Here is a 17,152-nt window from a genome sequence, read left to right as displayed (position 1 = left end):
GAGACTCAAAAGCAAGCAGAGGAGTGGGAAGGCTTTATAGTGGAAAAAGGGAAGAATTCAGATGTGCCCTGGCTGGTGGCTGGTGGCTGTTTGCCTGGGAAGCTGCAGGCAGGCCAGGTAAAAGCATGGAATCCCACGTGGTTGGTGAAGGGTATATACTTGGCTAGCTCTGGTTGGGTTTAAGTTGAAAGTGGAGACAAAAACTAAAGAAGCTGTCAGTCATTAATTGAGTGTTGACCATTTGGGGTAGATTGTTATGGGTCTTACAGGACAGGGGGAGAGAGATACAGGTCAGACTGGCTACACGTTTGACCTACACATGGTAGCTTGGCCTTCTGGTCTGGTCACTTTAGGTAATGGGTTGGTTCCCTGGCCTGGTGGCTGCAGAGTGTGGGTCAGGGGTTCTGCTTCTATATATGGTCTGGCCATGAAGCATTTGTTTACATGGTCTATCAACACAAGCTGACAAGACAGAGGAACAGACAGAGCAGCTCCTGTCAGCCACTTCACTAAGTTCTTTCCATACTACATCTTCTTGAATCTGTGCATGACGCTGCAAGGCGCATTATTAATCTCTCTCTTACAAATGAAGGACAGCCCATACAATTGACCAGAAAGCCTATGTTTTCTCCCCAGTATCAGGCTGCCTCTCAGAAGGAAGGCCACTGCAGAAGGGGAGGTGGTACATGGCTGGGGAAAAAAAAAAAAAAAGTTCAAAGTGAAAAAAAATTTTTTTTAGTTAAAAAACCCAAACCCGGGACACCTGGGTGGCTCAGTTGGTTAAGCAGCTGCCTTCGGCTCAGGTCATGATCCCAGCGTCCTGGGATCGAGTCCCACATCGGGCTCCTTGCTCAGCGGGGAGCCTGCTTCTCCCTCTGCCTCTGCCTGCCATTCTGTCTGCCTGTGCTTGTTCTCTCCCTCTCTCTCTCTCTGATAAATAAATAAAATCTTGAAAAAAAAAAATAAAAATAAATAAAAATTAAAAACCCAAACCCTGGCTCTTTGGCGTGGCTTCTCTTCCACCCCACTCCCTACAGCAAATGTTGCTGTAGGTCTGAGGGGATGAAAGTTTTCCACTTCCTATCAGCTGCCCCCCCCCTTTTCTAGCAGGCCTTTCACCACTGTGGTTGGGCTCTGTCTGTTTCCAGAGCCCCGCATATCTCCCTGCTACTAGATTTCCTAGTCCCTAAACTACTGGCTTAGCCCTGTCCTCCAGTCTCTGAAATAGTTCAAAGCCACATAGAGTGCAGTTTTCCCACTGGTATACAATATGCCATTATCCTCCCCAAAGTGGAAATGGCTGCAGTCAATTTTTATTCTTTAATACAAGTCAAAGTCTATTACCCCTATTTTTTTTTTCAGTTGTCCATATTAACACCAGTGAGCCTCTTCTGGAATGAGGGGCAGATAGTAGTGTCAAAAGCCCATATACTCTCTGTATCTGATTCATAAACGGAACTCACCTGATTTTCTATTTGTTATTACAGCTAGGCAGCTTATCGTGTTGCCTGGTAAATAGATCTCCAGTGGTGCTAGCATGCCAGGATTATTGCTCATCAACGAGGGGACATTGGCAATGATTAGTGTGAACAGAAGCATGCGGTGTAAATACAGGCTGCAACATTCAAGCTCTCATTCTTTTATGAACCACTCTTCTTACCAGCAAAGAAGTCTATTTTCTCTCCCTCAAAGGTGGACAGGAAGAAAAGAAAAAGAACTATTTAACGAATGATCTAAATACTTTCCCACAAACAAGTGTGGAAGGCAAGAGGTACCGGGGATGAGATTTTTCAATCTTGTAAGTTATCTTTCCTAAACAGGCGTGTTTTTGATGCCCAGGGGAATCTAATTCTGTAAAATAGAGCAGTTAACTGCATAGGGACAGGAGATGCAGGAAGTGCGGCCATAGGGTTTGCAAACCTATCTGTGTATGACTGTGTCTGGCCATTGTGGTTTAGGAGACGGGACAAGATCCATGCCACATCCAAATTGCATGTTTCAAATCAAATGAGACAGAATGAGGTGGGGAAGAAAGCTTTGGATTGGGAACTGGGTTAGAGTCCTATTTTTCTAGCTAAATGATTTAAGATAAGTCCATTAGCTGCTCTCAGCACGTTTCTTCATCAGTAAACACAGGCAAAATGGCTTCTCTACATAGAATGACATTTAGTAAAAGACAAAGAACTTCATAAAAGAAATAGATATAAATAAATGAAGCTTATAACAAGTTCATGGATAGTAAGATTCAATAGCTTGAAGATGTCAATTCTCCCAAACAATCTACAGATTAATGCAGTTCCTGTCAAAATTAAAATGGGACATTTTATTGAGCTTGACAAACCAATTTAAAATATATGCGGAAATTTCAAGAGCCAAGAATAGCCAAGAAGACACTCCTAGAGAACTAGAACAAAAGTAGGGGAGGTTAGCTCTATTCAATATTAAAATCTATCATAAAGTCAGAGTGATTAATAGAGTATGGTATTGAGACAATACAATACACAAATAGAAAATGAAACAACCTCAAAACAGAACCTACATATATACAAAAACTTGATATATGTCAGAAGACCATAGAGAAAGAAATAAAACTGGTTCTTTACCTCAATTTATAAGCAAAAACAAATTTCAGGAGACTTGGAGACTGAAATTTTGTTAACTGCAAGCAGAGCAAAGAGCAATTTTATTTATGTAAAAAATGAATTTATTCATGAACAGCCGAGAAATTGCAATTCGGGACAAGCAAGCTGGGGCGAACTTTAGGCAAGTCCAAAGAGACTAAGGGAAGGTGAGCTTTATTAGGTTTTAGGAGGAACTGGGGTAGGCTGTTCCGAACAAAAGGTCACTGGAGAACGAAGAGTTCCAGGTGGCGGCGGTTTCTTATTGGCAGCAGGTGGTGTGGTTGGTGCTTTGGTGCTGAGGAAGGCGGGATCTTCCTTACTTTTTCTTAAAGGCAAGAGACAAATTCTCCTGTAAAAAGCGCCCTCCCTTCTCCAAGTGGTTTTTCTGTTGGTTAGGCAGGCTGCCGGGAGTGGTACATGCGTGTGAGCGCCCCCTTCAGGCCTTGCTGACTCCGTTTCCTTATGTTCACAACATATAAACCTTCTATATTTTTTTTTGAAGATTTTATTTGTTTGTTTGTTTATTTATTTATTTATTTATTTGACAGAGAGACACAGCGAGAGAGGGAACACAAGCAGGGAGACTAGGAGAGGGAAAGCAGGCCTCCCGCCGAGCAGGGGTCAATCCCAGGACGCTTAGAGCACAAGAGCCAAGGCTGACGCCCAAAGGAGCCACGTGACTGAGCCTTTCAGGCGCCCCCATAGAAAACTTTTAAAAGAAAATGTATGGTGATACCTTTATGACATTGGGATAAGATATCCCAACGTCATATCCCAGTTAACATAAATTATGTTATACATGTCATATCCCAGTTAGCATAAATTATGTTGGATCTTAAGTTAAACATAGATCAACAAGATCCAACATAAACAAGATCCTACATCATTTATGTTAACTCAGAAATGATAGATAAATTTGGTTCTGTTAATATCTAAAAAGTCAAGTATAAAGTGGGAGAAGGTATTTGCAACACAGAGACCTGGGGAAAGATTAGTATTCAGAATATAGGAAGAACTCCTAAAAATCAATTTAAAAAAGAATTTTTTAAAAAGTTGAATAGAATAAGTAAGTCATGGAGATGAAAAGTACAGCATAGGGAATGTCATTAGTAATATTGTGATAGCCTCTTTGGAAAAGAGTGTGGAGATTCCTTAAGAAATTAAAAATAAGAGCGCCTGGGTGGCTCAGTGGGTTAAAGCCTCTGCCTCAGGTCATGATCCTAGGGTCCTGGGATCCAGCCCTGCATCGGGCTCTCTGCTCAGCAGGGAGCCTGCTTCCTCCTTCTCTCTGCCTGCTTCTCTGCCTACTTGTGATCCCTGTCTGTCTGATAAATAAATAAAATCTTTAAAAAAAAATTAAAAATAAAGCTACCTTATGACCTTGCAATTGCACTACTGGGTATTTACCCCAAAGATAGAGATGTAGTGAAAAGAAGGGTCATCTGTACTCCAGAGCTCATAGCAGCAATAGCCATAGTCACCAAACAGTGGAAAGAGCCAAGATTCCCTTCCACAGACGAATGGATAAAAAAGATATGGTCCATATATACTATGGAGTATTATGCCTCCAACAGAAAGGATGAATACCCAATTTTTGTATCAACATGGACGGGACTGGAGGAGATTATGCTGCACGAAATAAGTCAAGTAGAGAAAGTCAATTATCATATGGTTTCACTTACTTGTGGAGCATAAGGAATAACACAGAGGACATTGGGAGATTGAGAGGAGAAGTGAGTTGGGGGAAATCAGAGGTGGAGGCAAACGATGAGAGACTGTGGACTCTGAGAAACAAACTGAGGGTTTTGGAGGGGAGCAGTTTGGGGGGTTGGGTGAGCCTGGTGGTGGGTATTATGGAATTAACATTCCGTATTGCATGGAGCACTGAGTGTGATGCATAAACAATGAATTTTAGAACACTGAAAAAAAATAAAATAAAACTTAAAAATAATAATAATAATGATATTGTGATAACATTGTATGGTGACAGACAGTGACCATACTTAGCATGGTGAGCACTAAGTAATGGATAGAATTGTTGAATAAATATGTTATTCACCTGAAGCTACTATAAAATTGTATGCTGATTATGCTTCAATTTTAAAAAACATATACAACAACAACAAGAGATAAAAAGAAAAAAATGAGCAATACACAAACAGACGTTTCACAGAAGGGACAAAAGGAATGGCCAAAACTAAGATTCTCAACCTCATTGATGATCAAGAAATTGCACATTTAAACCTCAGATGCAATTTTCTACCCACAGGATTAGTAAAAATGTTAACATCTGATCTCTCAAAGTGTTGAAAAAGATATAGAGCTCACGGCTTATTTGGTAATATCATTCCTCAAATACGTAGAAGGCTTCTGATCCATTTGCTTTCAGTTTCATGTGCCAGTGACCATGTCCAAAAATCCGACTTGTGTCTTTGCTTCCATGTACCATCCCTGTCTTTAACTTAATGGAGGCTAGGTTGAAGCCATCTAAAACACTAGTAGGGAGGCCACATCCTTAGTGTCATCTTTGCCTCAAGAATGATTCTGAATGGGTCTTTGTTGGTTAAAACCTCTCAAACTTAATTTGGGGACCAAGGTCAGCTCCACTGGTATAAGACTTGTACACTTAGAAGGTGTACACATTTACTATAATGCTCCACTCACATTTTCAATTTGCACCAGGTCATGCAAAAGATGTATCTGTTAATATCAAGGGCCAGAAGCAATGCACACTTGCGGTTCCATGAGATCCCATATTTTAAGACTTTAAGTTCCTGTCAATTTTTTAATTTATTTATTTGACAGACAGAAATCACAAGTAGGCAGAGAGGCAAGCAGAGAGACAGAGAGAGGAGGAAGCAGACTCCCTGCTAAGCAGAGAGCCCAATGCGGGACTTGATCCCAGGACCCTGAGATCATAACCTGAGCCGAAGGCAGAGGCTTAACCCACTGAGCCACCCAGGCGCCCCATGTTCCTGTCATTTTTGTTCATAAACCAACCATCTCTTGTCTGAGCTCATCTCTTTTTTCTAATACCTTGCTAATCATAGTGGTAGCAATCAACACACACTATTAACATTCCACTTACCAACTGTGATTGTTAATTTTATGTGTCAACTTGAATGGGCTAAGGGATGCCAAGATAGCTGGCAAAACACTATTTCTGGGTGTGTCTGGAAGACATTTCTAGAAGCATTTGAATCCGTAGACTAAATAAAGGTGTTCTCACCAATGTGGTAGGCATCATCCAATCTGCTGAAGGCTGAATAGAACAAAAAGACAAAGGAAGGGTAAATTTGCTTGAGCTGGGACATCAATTTTCTCTTGCCCTTGGACATCAGCTCTCCTGTTCCTTGGGCCTCAGGCTAGGACCAGGATTTACACCATTGACTGCCTGAGTCTCCAGCCATTGTGTTCAGACTTACACAAACATCTTCCTTGGTTCTCATGATTTGTACTTAGACTTAATTATGCCACCAGCTTTCTTGGTTCTCCAGCTTATAAACAGCAAACTGTGGGACTTCCCAGCCTCCATAATTTTGTGAGTTAATTCCTATAATACATTTCCTTTTATGTATATTTCTACGTATTTCCTGTTAGTTCCATTTTCTGGAGAGCCCTGACTGCTGAGCCAGGCCTGTTCTATGGGCTCCAGGCTCAGTAGATATACAATTTGACTTCCCAGGCATCGTATGTGATGGTTCTATGAAATAGATCTCTAGTGTCCCAGCTTCCAATGTCAGTTTTCTTGTCACCTGCTGCCAGCCCACAGGCCAATGCATGTTTTAGATTTTTGTTATAATAGCATTGCATATGAGATACCACTTTCTGCTTAGTGTTCTGCTTAGTGTTAAGGAAACACTAGGTGCCCTAGCAAAGAAACCCCCGAAGACAGTAGCTTAACAAAGGAGAACTTTGTTTCTTGTTTAATTAAAGTCCAATCAACAGTCAAAGTCCAAGGCTCCACATAGTCATTCAGGAACTCAAGCAGATGAAGATGCTGCCTCACTGAACAGATGGCTATAAGGTGTCTCTCTCAGCATTGACATCCTACCGTCAGGGGTAAGGACACAAGAGAGAGGAGGATTACTCGGTGGTTTGTCTGAGCCAGGCCTGAGAATAGTGTCCATAGATTCTTCCCATATTCCCAGGCTTCCTGGTTCCCCCTAAACTGAGGAGCTGAGGAACAGAAAAGGCTGTGAGGTAGCTAAGTTAGGTCATACCTCCTCATATCTAGCTATGACCTCTGGTCTAAAAAAAACAAAAACAAAAACAAGGGAAAGTAGTGGTCAAAATTTAGTGTAAAAATGCACTAGAAATATTTAATCCTGAGGCTATATTTATAAATAAACAGGCCATCAATGATTGGAAATAAAAAATTTCAAATTTTAAGAATTTTACAATTTGGGCATGACTGTTAAAAACATTTACATTGTTAAAGCCAATCGGAAATACATAGACTTCCCAACGTGTGAAAAAAAAAGCATTTGTTTTAAAACATCCCCAGGTAGATTTCCTTGTTACAAACCAATCTCCTGCCCTCATTATAAGCCCAGAGATGGAACAATCCCTCCCGCCAGGAATAAATTCTGTCTCGTTTAAAAATCCCAAGATACCAATTGCTCCCCCTTCAGGTGGTTCAGGCAACAGTGGATTCCCTAGTGGCTCTGCAAGGGTGGGGAAGGGGCGGGGGGTAAGGAGCAGGAAGTGGTCCCTTGGAGACTAGATGGACAGTGTGGGGGGGCCCCCCAAGGATGCATCCAGGAACTGAGACTGCCTGGGGCAGGATGCAGCTTCCAGTCCCGAATCTCATGGACCAGCTGCCTCAAGGCGGCCCCAGCTATCAATGCGCAGAGATAGTTGGATTTCACCGTTTTTTGCTCTAGCTCAGTGCCAAGGCCTGGGTGGAAATAATCCTTTTATCTTCCAATAAAGGAGAATTATTGGCATTTGGGAGCTCAGTTCTCTTTGAAGAGCCATCTTTAGAAGCTGGAGGCTTTGCATTTCCTCGAGTGGTCAGATTAAAGAAGGCTTTCACTGATCTCATTGGGAGATCGAAGGGCAGGGAGTTGATTATATTGTCACCCAGTTGCCCTGCGGAAAGTACCGTGAGGTTCCATTTTAAAAAGATTTCAGAGCACAAATGTCATTCTCAAGAACTTTTCTGAAAAACCAACCAAGTTTTCAGAACTGTATTGTTTCGGAGCCAGCTGTTAGGCCAGCCAATGGGGATATTTTGAATGGATATAATTTGGTCGGCTGTATTTCGGACTTGCCTCCCATGGGTAAAATCCTTCTGGGAGAACTTTTGGATGTATATAATTCCTATATCCAGATAACAACAGTGTATAATAGACTCTCTAAATGTAGTAATACTGTCTGTTCATCCTGAAATACTATTAAAGGGAGTTCATGTTCATCCTGAAATACTATTAAAACTTTATTCATTCCAATTAATAAGGGAATTGACATTCTCAGTATGGGGCTTGGCATCTTAAATACTTTTTTTTTTTTTTAAATCTTCAAAACTCTGAGTTTGGTGCAGGGTGTCTGGGTGGCTCAGTCGGCTAAGCATCCAACTCTTGGCTATGATCTCAGGGCTGTGGGATAGATCGCGGGATCCAGCCCTGCATGGGGCTCTATGCCCAGCAGAGAGTCTGCTTGAAAGATTCCCTCCCTCTGCCCCTTTCAAAGAGCCTCTTGAGTTTGGTGTTTTATGCCTCATTTTTTAAATTGGGAGACTGAGGCTGGAAACAGTTCGTAGCTGCCTAAGGTCACACAGGTGGAGTTTGGTAGAGCTGGAGGGTATATTCAGGTCTGACCTTGGAGCCCATATCCTTCCCAGGAGACCACCGTGGAAATCAGGGTTTTTTCACCTTGGCACTATTGGTGTTTGGGACTAGGTAATTCTGTTTCACTGTCCTGTGCCTCTAAGGATGTTTAGCAGCATTCCTGGCCTCTCCACACTAGATGCCAATAGCAACCCCCCAGCACACTGAGACAACCCAAAATGTGTCCAGACATTGGCAAATGTAGCCCTCCGGGGCAATATCACCCACAGCTTAGAACTGCAGCTATAAATGCTTCTGAAGGGTTTTTGCTTCCTTATGCTACTGAAGTCTCATGGTTCTGTGAATTGCACAGAATAATTTGAAACCCTAGTAGTACCTAAGAGTGGCCTTATAACGTATACATTAAGAAATAAAAAACCAGTTCTAATTAGCATTTCAGCTTATTGCACATAAACGTTTCTTCCTATTCTTCCTGATTACCGTTTGTCCTCTCCAGCGAGTACATGTTCACACTGGGAAAAGACTCAGAAGCTTCAGCGGTTGGCGGCTGCCTCCGAAATTCAGCCCAGACTCCCTGGGAGGACATTCTAGGTCTTTCCACTTCTGCCTCAGTTCTCCTCCCCACCCTGAAAACCAACGTCCTTTTTTAGGCTCCAGTCAAGTGAGTGACTCCCCCATGGTCCAGATACATCTGACATTTTCTGGTTTCCACGTCCTGGCTGAGGATGCTCCATCTGCTTTGCAAGTCTCTCCCAATCTCACTCCCACACAGCCCCACAGAGCTCCACCTCTGGATTCTCTCCATCTGCCCTGCAGCCTCCCTTGCAGGGCAGTGGGGGATGGCTCTCTCCCTCACAGCTGGTTTTCCTCTCTCTCTTCTCACCCAGCACAGTGTGCAACCTTTCCTGCCGGACTGGAACCTCCTAGAGAACAGGAACTCTATCTCGGCCTCTTCTGTTCAGTCTTGTCTCTTGGCAGACATGCCATGTTGGTTGGATTGGGCTGGATTAGACTGGAGAGGGTCTAGAATAATAGTGCTAAGGTAACTTTCAGATCAGTTTCCATAGGATTAAAATAAATCTCAAACGTGGAATCGGAACACTGTAGTGAGGACAACCTAGCACAGCACCTGGCCTCTAGTGTACAACTCCATTCAACAGGTGCCCCGGTAGGCCTTTGACATGGACCACTACTAGGGTCCTGCTCATTGAGCTCCAGTCAGCAGCATCTGGCTAGCAGTGCATGGGATTAGCATCCCATTCATGCTTCCCTCACTGAGTGTGTGCTGGGGCAAGGTTGAGGGCATCCACAGGAAGGGCATCTTTTCCCAATTTTCACAAAGGCCCCATACTGCCTGATGGAAGCTCTGACAGTAAAAACACTTCTGCAGGGGTAGGGACCCTGCGCCCATCTCCATTCCCAAATGTACCATCTTCACACCAATTTACTTCATACCAATTTACTTCTTTACTGAGAGCTATCCCTCTAAATTCTGTACACCCTAATCAACTTTTATTTTACCACTGCTTCTTAACTAGAGAGAGGTTTGTATTCATTGATTCAACAAATATTTATTAATCACTCACGAAGTTTAGAGGATTCAGCAATGAAGAAAACATAGTCCCTGCCTCCATCAAGCTTGGATACTAATAGATTCTTATATTTATCCTTCATGTGTTTACCATCAAACAACAGCCCACATAGAATTAAATTACATATCCAGGATCCTACTTGAGACAGGTTTTTTGTTTTGTTTTGTTTTGCTTTGTTTCTCGTATCCCTGGTTTGAGGTTTTGTTGAGAGTGGATTTTCTGAGTTAGATGAACGAGTTAGTCTGGGGTAACCATTCTAAGAAAATGGCTTCACCCTAAGTTGCGGAAGTGACCAGATGGGTAGCTTAGCATCACTCCCTGGCTAATTCCAGGTCACAAGGCTAATTCCAGCTTTAGCTGACTCAGGGCATTCAGCCAAGACTCTGGAGAGAGTCTAGATGTCCCAGTGCATTTACATTTTATATTAAGCTGCAACCTGAGCTGTTACCAGCATCCAGCCCAAAGCCATCTTGACTCTGAAAATATCCAAGGGTGTCCTCCCGGGCAGGGGTGAACAGGATCTAAGTGGCCCCATGACAGCTGTGGAGCTGTGGATCTAACCTGTGATGTTTCTATTGGCACAAACACTACCCCGTTTCACCATTCCCCCTTCTGTATCTCCAGATGGAAAGCTGTGCACCAGTTACCACCAAGGGCTCCTCTCAAAGGCAAAAATCAAAGCCATCAAGTATAGCATTGTCATCATTCTGGGTAAGCAAAGTCCCTCCTTGTGTGTGAACATTCCAAAAGCAAGCTTGTCCCAGGAGCTGGGGGGGGGGGGGGGTGCATCCAACAAGAAAGGAATGTGCCTGAAGGCACTCTACCTTTGTCTGAGTGGAGAAGAATGTGTGGAATTTAGCAGTCCATCCGTGTCTCCTTCAAGGGCAGACAGAGGTTCCCGGATCCTTCCCTTTATGAATAGAGTTGTCCACCAAGACCATAGGGTAGATAATTGGGAGAAAGTTGATGAATTCATAACGGGCTGAATGATGCCCAACATTCACCCAGGTGACCCAACTGCCTTCTCTGAGACATATTCTCCCCTAAGGCTGAAGCTTAGGAGCAGAGAAAGCAGACATGGCATTCCGTTTCTTCTGGATATTTAATTACAGGGTCACTACAAATCCCTCCCTCATGGCCTCATTACTCTCTCCCCGTTCTCTCTACTCTGAAGACCCATAACATCACTTTATCTTAGGAAAATAAGGTATTTTTAGAGCACATGATATGTGTCAGATTGGCGTAGATAGAATTTGCTCTTCTCAACCCTTCAAAGCTTCCTCCCCCTTACGCTCCCTGAGCTAATGACCTCGCATCATATTTCACTAAGAAAACGTCCTATTAGAAGAGAACTCCCTCATGCTCCCACCTTCACATTCATCGACCTATCTGCCTTTCTACAGTGTGCTCGGTCTTTTCTCCAGTTTGTATGAATAAACTGGCACTGCTTCTTTCTAAGCCCAGAGTGATTGCTGGAGCTCCCCTTAACAGTGCAAGAGGGCCCTCAGTGAACTCCTCAAAACAGACCCCTTCATCAGTCTCTCTTCTAGCACAACTCCTCCATGCTCGACCTCTCATTTTCTATCTGCTTTCTCTCCAGTCACTCCTGAAACCACCTTCATCAATGTCATCACGACCTCTAAAAAGGCCAGTGTTGATTCCCAATCTTCATCTTGACTTGTAAGCAACAAGTAATCAATTTCTCTTTCTTAGAACACTTCCTTTGCTTAGAAATCCTATTTAAGATTTTTACTTGAGATCTTGATTTGTGTTTCTAGTAAGCTTGTCATAGTCAACATGTTAAACCCAAAGTGTCGGCCTGTTCTCCTCCCCCGCATGAAGTTACTCCTCCCTCCGTTGTCCCTGTTTCAGTAAATGACACCATCTTTCACCCAATGTCTATGCCAAAAACTTAAGGGTCATCTATCTGTCCTTATTCTATTCCTTTGACATCCCACATAACTCATACAGTAGCAAGGCCTGAAGGTTCTACCTGCAAAATAGCTTCCAAACCCAACCAGTCTTCACTATCTGTACAACTCCTGTCTTAGTCTAAGTTTCCACCACTTTCTGCTTAGAACATTATACCTATTCGTCTCTTTATTCCTTTTCTGCAAAACAGCCAATGTGATCTTTCATGACTATAAATCAGGTAACATCACTATCCTGCAAACCCACCTCTGGCTTCCCATTACTTTGGAAGAAAACCCTACAGTTCTACCACGTGTAATCTATCCCTCAGCCAGACCTCCAGCCTCTCCTCCCAGTGCTCTCCTCCATGCTCATTCTATCCTGGTTGCATTGGTCTTCTTGCTATTTCTTTAAAATGTCCACTTGTTTGCACCTGGGGAGACCACGTGCTGTTTCCAACACCTAAAATACTCTGTCACCGGATGGCCTGGCTCCCTCCTCACATCATTTGGTTTCCCAACAGTGCTCCCTCCTCAGCCAAGCCTCCTTCACAAATCTGAAATAGTCCTTCTCTAGTCTTTGTCCCGCTGTATTTTTCTTCCTATTCCCACTTCTTTCTGAATATTATATCTATTGATCTGCTTATTGTCTGTTCCCCCTACTGGTTGAATTCCATGAGACCAATGACTTTTGCCTTTGCGCTGCTTGTACTGTTGTCACCAAAACCTGAAATGGAATCCCACATACACTAGGGGCTTCATTAATATCTGAGGGAAACAAATGAATTAGGATATGCAAGAAGGAAAGTGATTTGTGTGATTTTCTTTTTATGTGGCTCCAGTCTTCCCCTTCCCCTCCGTACCCCACTTGCAGCTCCTGGGAGCCCTGAGAAAGCCTCACACTTCTCGTGTTAGCTGCATGTCAGATCACCAAAACAGGCAATTTCACCTTTCCAAGACGCTGTTGCAAAATACCAAACAGAGCAGGCGCAGTGGGACTCAGCCAGTAGAATAGAGGCCCAGAACAGCAGTGCGGGCAGAGCTGGGGCCAGAGCACATACAAGCACTGGGGTTCATAGTCAGTCCTTCCCCAGCAGCCAGCCAAGTAGCACCAAGATTCTCTTGCCTTCTGAGACAGAAAAGAAAATACTCATCCCCTGGATGTTGAGTCCGGAGATAAATGTTAGACATGTGTTCCGGAGCCAACGTAATTATTTGTAATCAGGAACCATCTGCTAGGCCCTGGGGGTCCTTTCTTCGGAGAACAGAGAGGCCCCCAGATGGCCAGCCAGTGTTAACAGCCCGGACAGACCAAACCAGCCTTTTTCCTATAACAGATATTCTGTGATGCTCCTTTACCATCGTGCGATGAAATGCATAATTAACACTATCTACCTAAGATGTCTTCCAAGATCAATATGTAATAACACAAAGGAGGACTAGAGAGAAAATAACGTATAAAAGAACAGTAGATTTCAATATGCAAATACTTGGCCACGGCTGTCCTAGAAGAAGAATGAAGTAGGCAGCTAGATGTAGTAACAGGTACAAAGGAGAATCAGTACAGGTGTGTTTTCATGAAGATGTGAAAATAAAGCAGCATTGCTGTCAGGGACTTGATTTTCTGAACAGGTAAATAAATCCTGTTGAAGTTCCAAATTAAAGAAAGTAATCTTTCCTCCCTCTGCAAAGGAATTACATTTCTGGAAAATTCATTATTTTTAAAAAGACAGTTGTGTTCATATATAGAAGAGAGTTAGGTTTCCAGACCGGGGCTATAGAATAGGTTTCCAGACCGGGGTAATTATAAGCAGAGCTCCCAGCTACATAAATGTCCACTTGGGCCTTCAAAGGATGTATGGGACTGCCCCACACAGGAGGACCCGTATCCCTGGGCAAACCAGATCTCCACCAACCCCACACACATACATACATAAACACACACATTGTTTTTCAAAATGCCCCCCAAAGGCAATTTTGCTCCTTCATACCCCAGAACCACTATTCTAAGCCAACACTAGGCTTACCAACTGGTGCCAAGAATGCTCCGTGGTCTTTGTGTTTCAATTGCTCCTCTTTAATCCATTGCCAAGGCCTAGGGAATAAAGACGCACCAGTCAGTTACAGAGGAAAGTTGGCCCCTGCGAGGAGATGGCAAAGGAAGCCTAACTTCTCTGAGGAGAAGTCCTATGGGTGAGAAAGGAGAGGGAGGCTGGAGAGGATGTAGCAAGAAAGTGGAAGAGGGCACATCCCTGTCTAGTCAGCCCCAAGACCGTTCACATTGGTGCATGTGGGTAATAGTCCAGTTCTCCAAAGATGGACATATATGTAAAGATAATTATTATAAGGAATTGGCTCACATGATCACAAAGCTGAGAAATCCCAGGGTCTGCAGACCCCGGAGAGCCAATAGTGTAGTTCAGTCCGAGTGTGAAGGATGGCAGGAGAAGAACAGTGTCCCAGCTAGAAGGTAGTCCAGCAGACAGCATGAATCCCCTCTCCCTCAGCTTTTTGTTCTATTCAAGGCTTCTGGGGATTGAAGGGGGCCCACCCACATCGAAGAGAGTGGTCTGCTTTTCTTAGTCTACCGATTCAAATGTTCGTCTCATCCAGAAACACCCAGAAATCATGTTTCACCAAATACCGAGGCACCCCCTGACCCAGTCAAGGTGACCCATAAAATTCACTGTCAGACTCTGGATCTCCCCGTATACCACCCATTTCCTCTGAGGATTTGGAGACTAATAGAATCAGGAACTCACACACACTGATTGACTTGGAGAGGGGTAGAGAGCAGCTCTTTTCTGGAGTGGCAGACTAACAAATGGAAAAGAAAATTAAGAACATGGGGATGAATCCAGATTGTGCTTTGAAAATATTAGGCACCACCTTTCCCCCTGCCATACACCAAGACTAGGAGTCACTACTGGTCAGAATGCTTCCTGTTCTTCTGGGGTTTTTTCTCATAGAATCTCCAAAGAGTTTTGCTGGTTTTCCTTCCACACTATGTGGGATGAGAAGCTGAGGCCATGCCTCAGCAGTTCCCGACCTTTCCACAAAGACTCACAACAGGGGTCAAATCAAACCCTCCGTTTACAAATTCACTCAACTCTAGCAACATTATCTGTGGGACGTGTACACATCTATGTGTATGTGTGCTTGCGTGTGAGTAAACATGACATGGATGTTGACACACAACAGTTCTGAGTATTTCTGAGAGATCGCAGATGCTAAGGAACCTGTTTGGAGCTCCACTTGGGTCTACCACTGAAAGCTACCCCCCAGCTGTGGTCAGCTACGGTGCTCATGGCTCTCTTTTCCCCAGCCTTCATCTGCTGTTGGAGTCCATACTTCTTCTTCAACATACTGGACAATTTTAGTCTTCTTCCAGACACCGAGGAACGCTTCTACGCCTCTGTGATCATTCAGAACCTCCCAGCCTTGAACAGTGCCATCAACCCACTCATCTACTGTGTCTTCAGCAGCTCTATCTGCTGTCCCTGCAGGTAAAAGGTCCTCCTGCTTGGGTCAGTGCAAAGAGCCACTGTACTTGGATTCTGACATGTGTCTTTTCTCTCAGTGCTCCCTGGCAGCTTGTAGATGAGATGCTTGAGGGTCAGAAAAGTCCTGTTTATGTACAAATTCAAATCCAGGTCCAGGTCATGGTCCTTGTTATTTCTTCTCTACCACCTCACCTGCGGTAGCAACTGTCTCACTCAGGTCATACATAGAACTTTTTGTTTGGAGCTTCTCAGCATGAATTTCCTCAGTACAATAGGATGCTGTGAGAATAGCAGGACCCAAAGCATTATTACCATGTTATAGATTAACAAAGGAAGGCTCATGAAGGTGAGTGGCATTACTGACTTTCTATGAAAAATAAGGACCAACACTGAAATTAGGTCCCTCCCGAAACTACTCAGTCATTTTGCTGTTTTGCAACTGTTTTACTGCAGAAGCTGCAGGGAGTAGTAGAGAGATATGTAGGAGACAGAATAACAAAATGGTTTAAGGTTTGGGTTTGATGCCCATGGCTGAGGTTCAAATCTGGCCGCTGCTGATTCATAGCTATGTGTTTACCTTGAGTGAGATATTTAACTTCCCTAAAACTCAGTGTCCTTGCCTTTAAAACAGGGCTAGTAGCAGTTCCTACCCAGACTCTGGTGCTGACCCGTGGGAAGGAGTGCTGTGAAGTGTGGGCAAGGAAGGAGTGTGTGGGGGCTGGGGAGGGGGCCAGATAACACATGCAAACTGCTTACAACAGTGTTTGGTCCTCAGTACCTCCTCCATAACTATTATCCTTTAACATCCTTGTTTCCCTTTCCATCAGGTCAAATTATTTTCCCTCCCTGATTTATTCTTTCACTAGGGAGCGAACATCAAGGGATTCCAGAATGACGTTCCGGGAGAGAACTCAGAGGCACGAGATGCAAATTCTACCCAAGCCAGAATTTATCTAGACTCTGAGGCAGTAGGATTGTGAGGCTGAGCCCCATCAGCAATTCTGGGTCCCTGTCACCACCTTGGGCGTGTGGAGGGAGCCTGAGCGGACTTCTCCATCCTGCTCCTTCCATCACTTGGGAGATGCAGGAGGCAAGCAGCCTAGGAGTGTGTGTCTTCTCCATCAGCAAGCACTGGCCAATGTGAGGTCACCAACTATTCATGCCAGCCAGGAAAGATGCTTCCTCCTTCTCTGTGACTCTTGGCCCTCCTTCCCACTGGTCAGCACCAGAACCCAATGGACAGAGACATCTCTGGCCCAAGGTCCATTCTCGAGTAAGCGGAGGAGGCTAAAGTATGGTTTATGATTTGTCAAAAGAACTCAGTGCTTGCCCTCTAGAGGAAGGTTAAAACGGAGGGTTACTTTCTCTGATGGGAAATAATAATAATACTAAAACGTCATGGCCCCCAGATTTCCCATCTCTGAGAGTTGGGACCTGGGTTTCACAGATCTTTGAGGCTCCCGGACAGCCCCTCCCTTGGCATTCCACATTTGGGCGACTCTGGGCTCCAGTCCCCACCGTGCAGGGTCCCCTCTTCCCCCTCTGACTTCTCTGAACCCTCTCTTTAGTTGGGAACTGAACCCCTGAGGCTTTTCCAGGCACGATGTTCCTGCAAGCTCTCTATCCGTTTTGCACATTGCAGCCATTGTCTATCTAACACCTCGGCCAGAAAGTGCTGGTAGGGTTTATTTTGACAAGTCTGGAGTTTGGTATTTATAAGCCTAATCCAAGTGA

General features: G+C 44.0%; 1 protein-coding gene across 2 annotated transcripts in view; it reads left to right on the top strand.

Moving 5' to 3' along the window:
• The window catches only part of NPSR1 (neuropeptide S receptor 1), a 149,680-nt gene extending 133,046 nt beyond the window's left edge, over positions 1 to 16,634 (top strand). For both annotated transcript variants that reach the window (XM_059395661.1, XM_059395660.1), the window contains 3 exons: positions 10,630 to 10,716; positions 15,241 to 15,421; positions 16,285 to 16,634. In XM_059395661.1, coding sequence (XP_059251644.1) covers positions 10,630 to 10,716; positions 15,241 to 15,421; positions 16,285 to 16,375 — 359 coding nt within the window. In that variant the 3' untranslated portion in view covers positions 16,376 to 16,634. The remainder of the gene's footprint in view (positions 1 to 10,629; positions 10,717 to 15,240; positions 15,422 to 16,284) is intronic.
• Positions 16,635 to 17,152: the final 518 nt, after the last annotated feature.

The sequence above is a fragment of the Mustela nigripes genome, chromosome 4, assembly GCF_022355385.1.
Source record: "Mustela nigripes isolate SB6536 chromosome 4, MUSNIG.SB6536, whole genome shotgun sequence".
Classification (NCBI taxonomy): domain Eukaryota; kingdom Metazoa; phylum Chordata; class Mammalia; order Carnivora; family Mustelidae; genus Mustela; species Mustela nigripes.
Note: the sequence above shows the minus strand (reverse complement) of the source record. Positions and strands in the feature narration are given on the sequence as shown.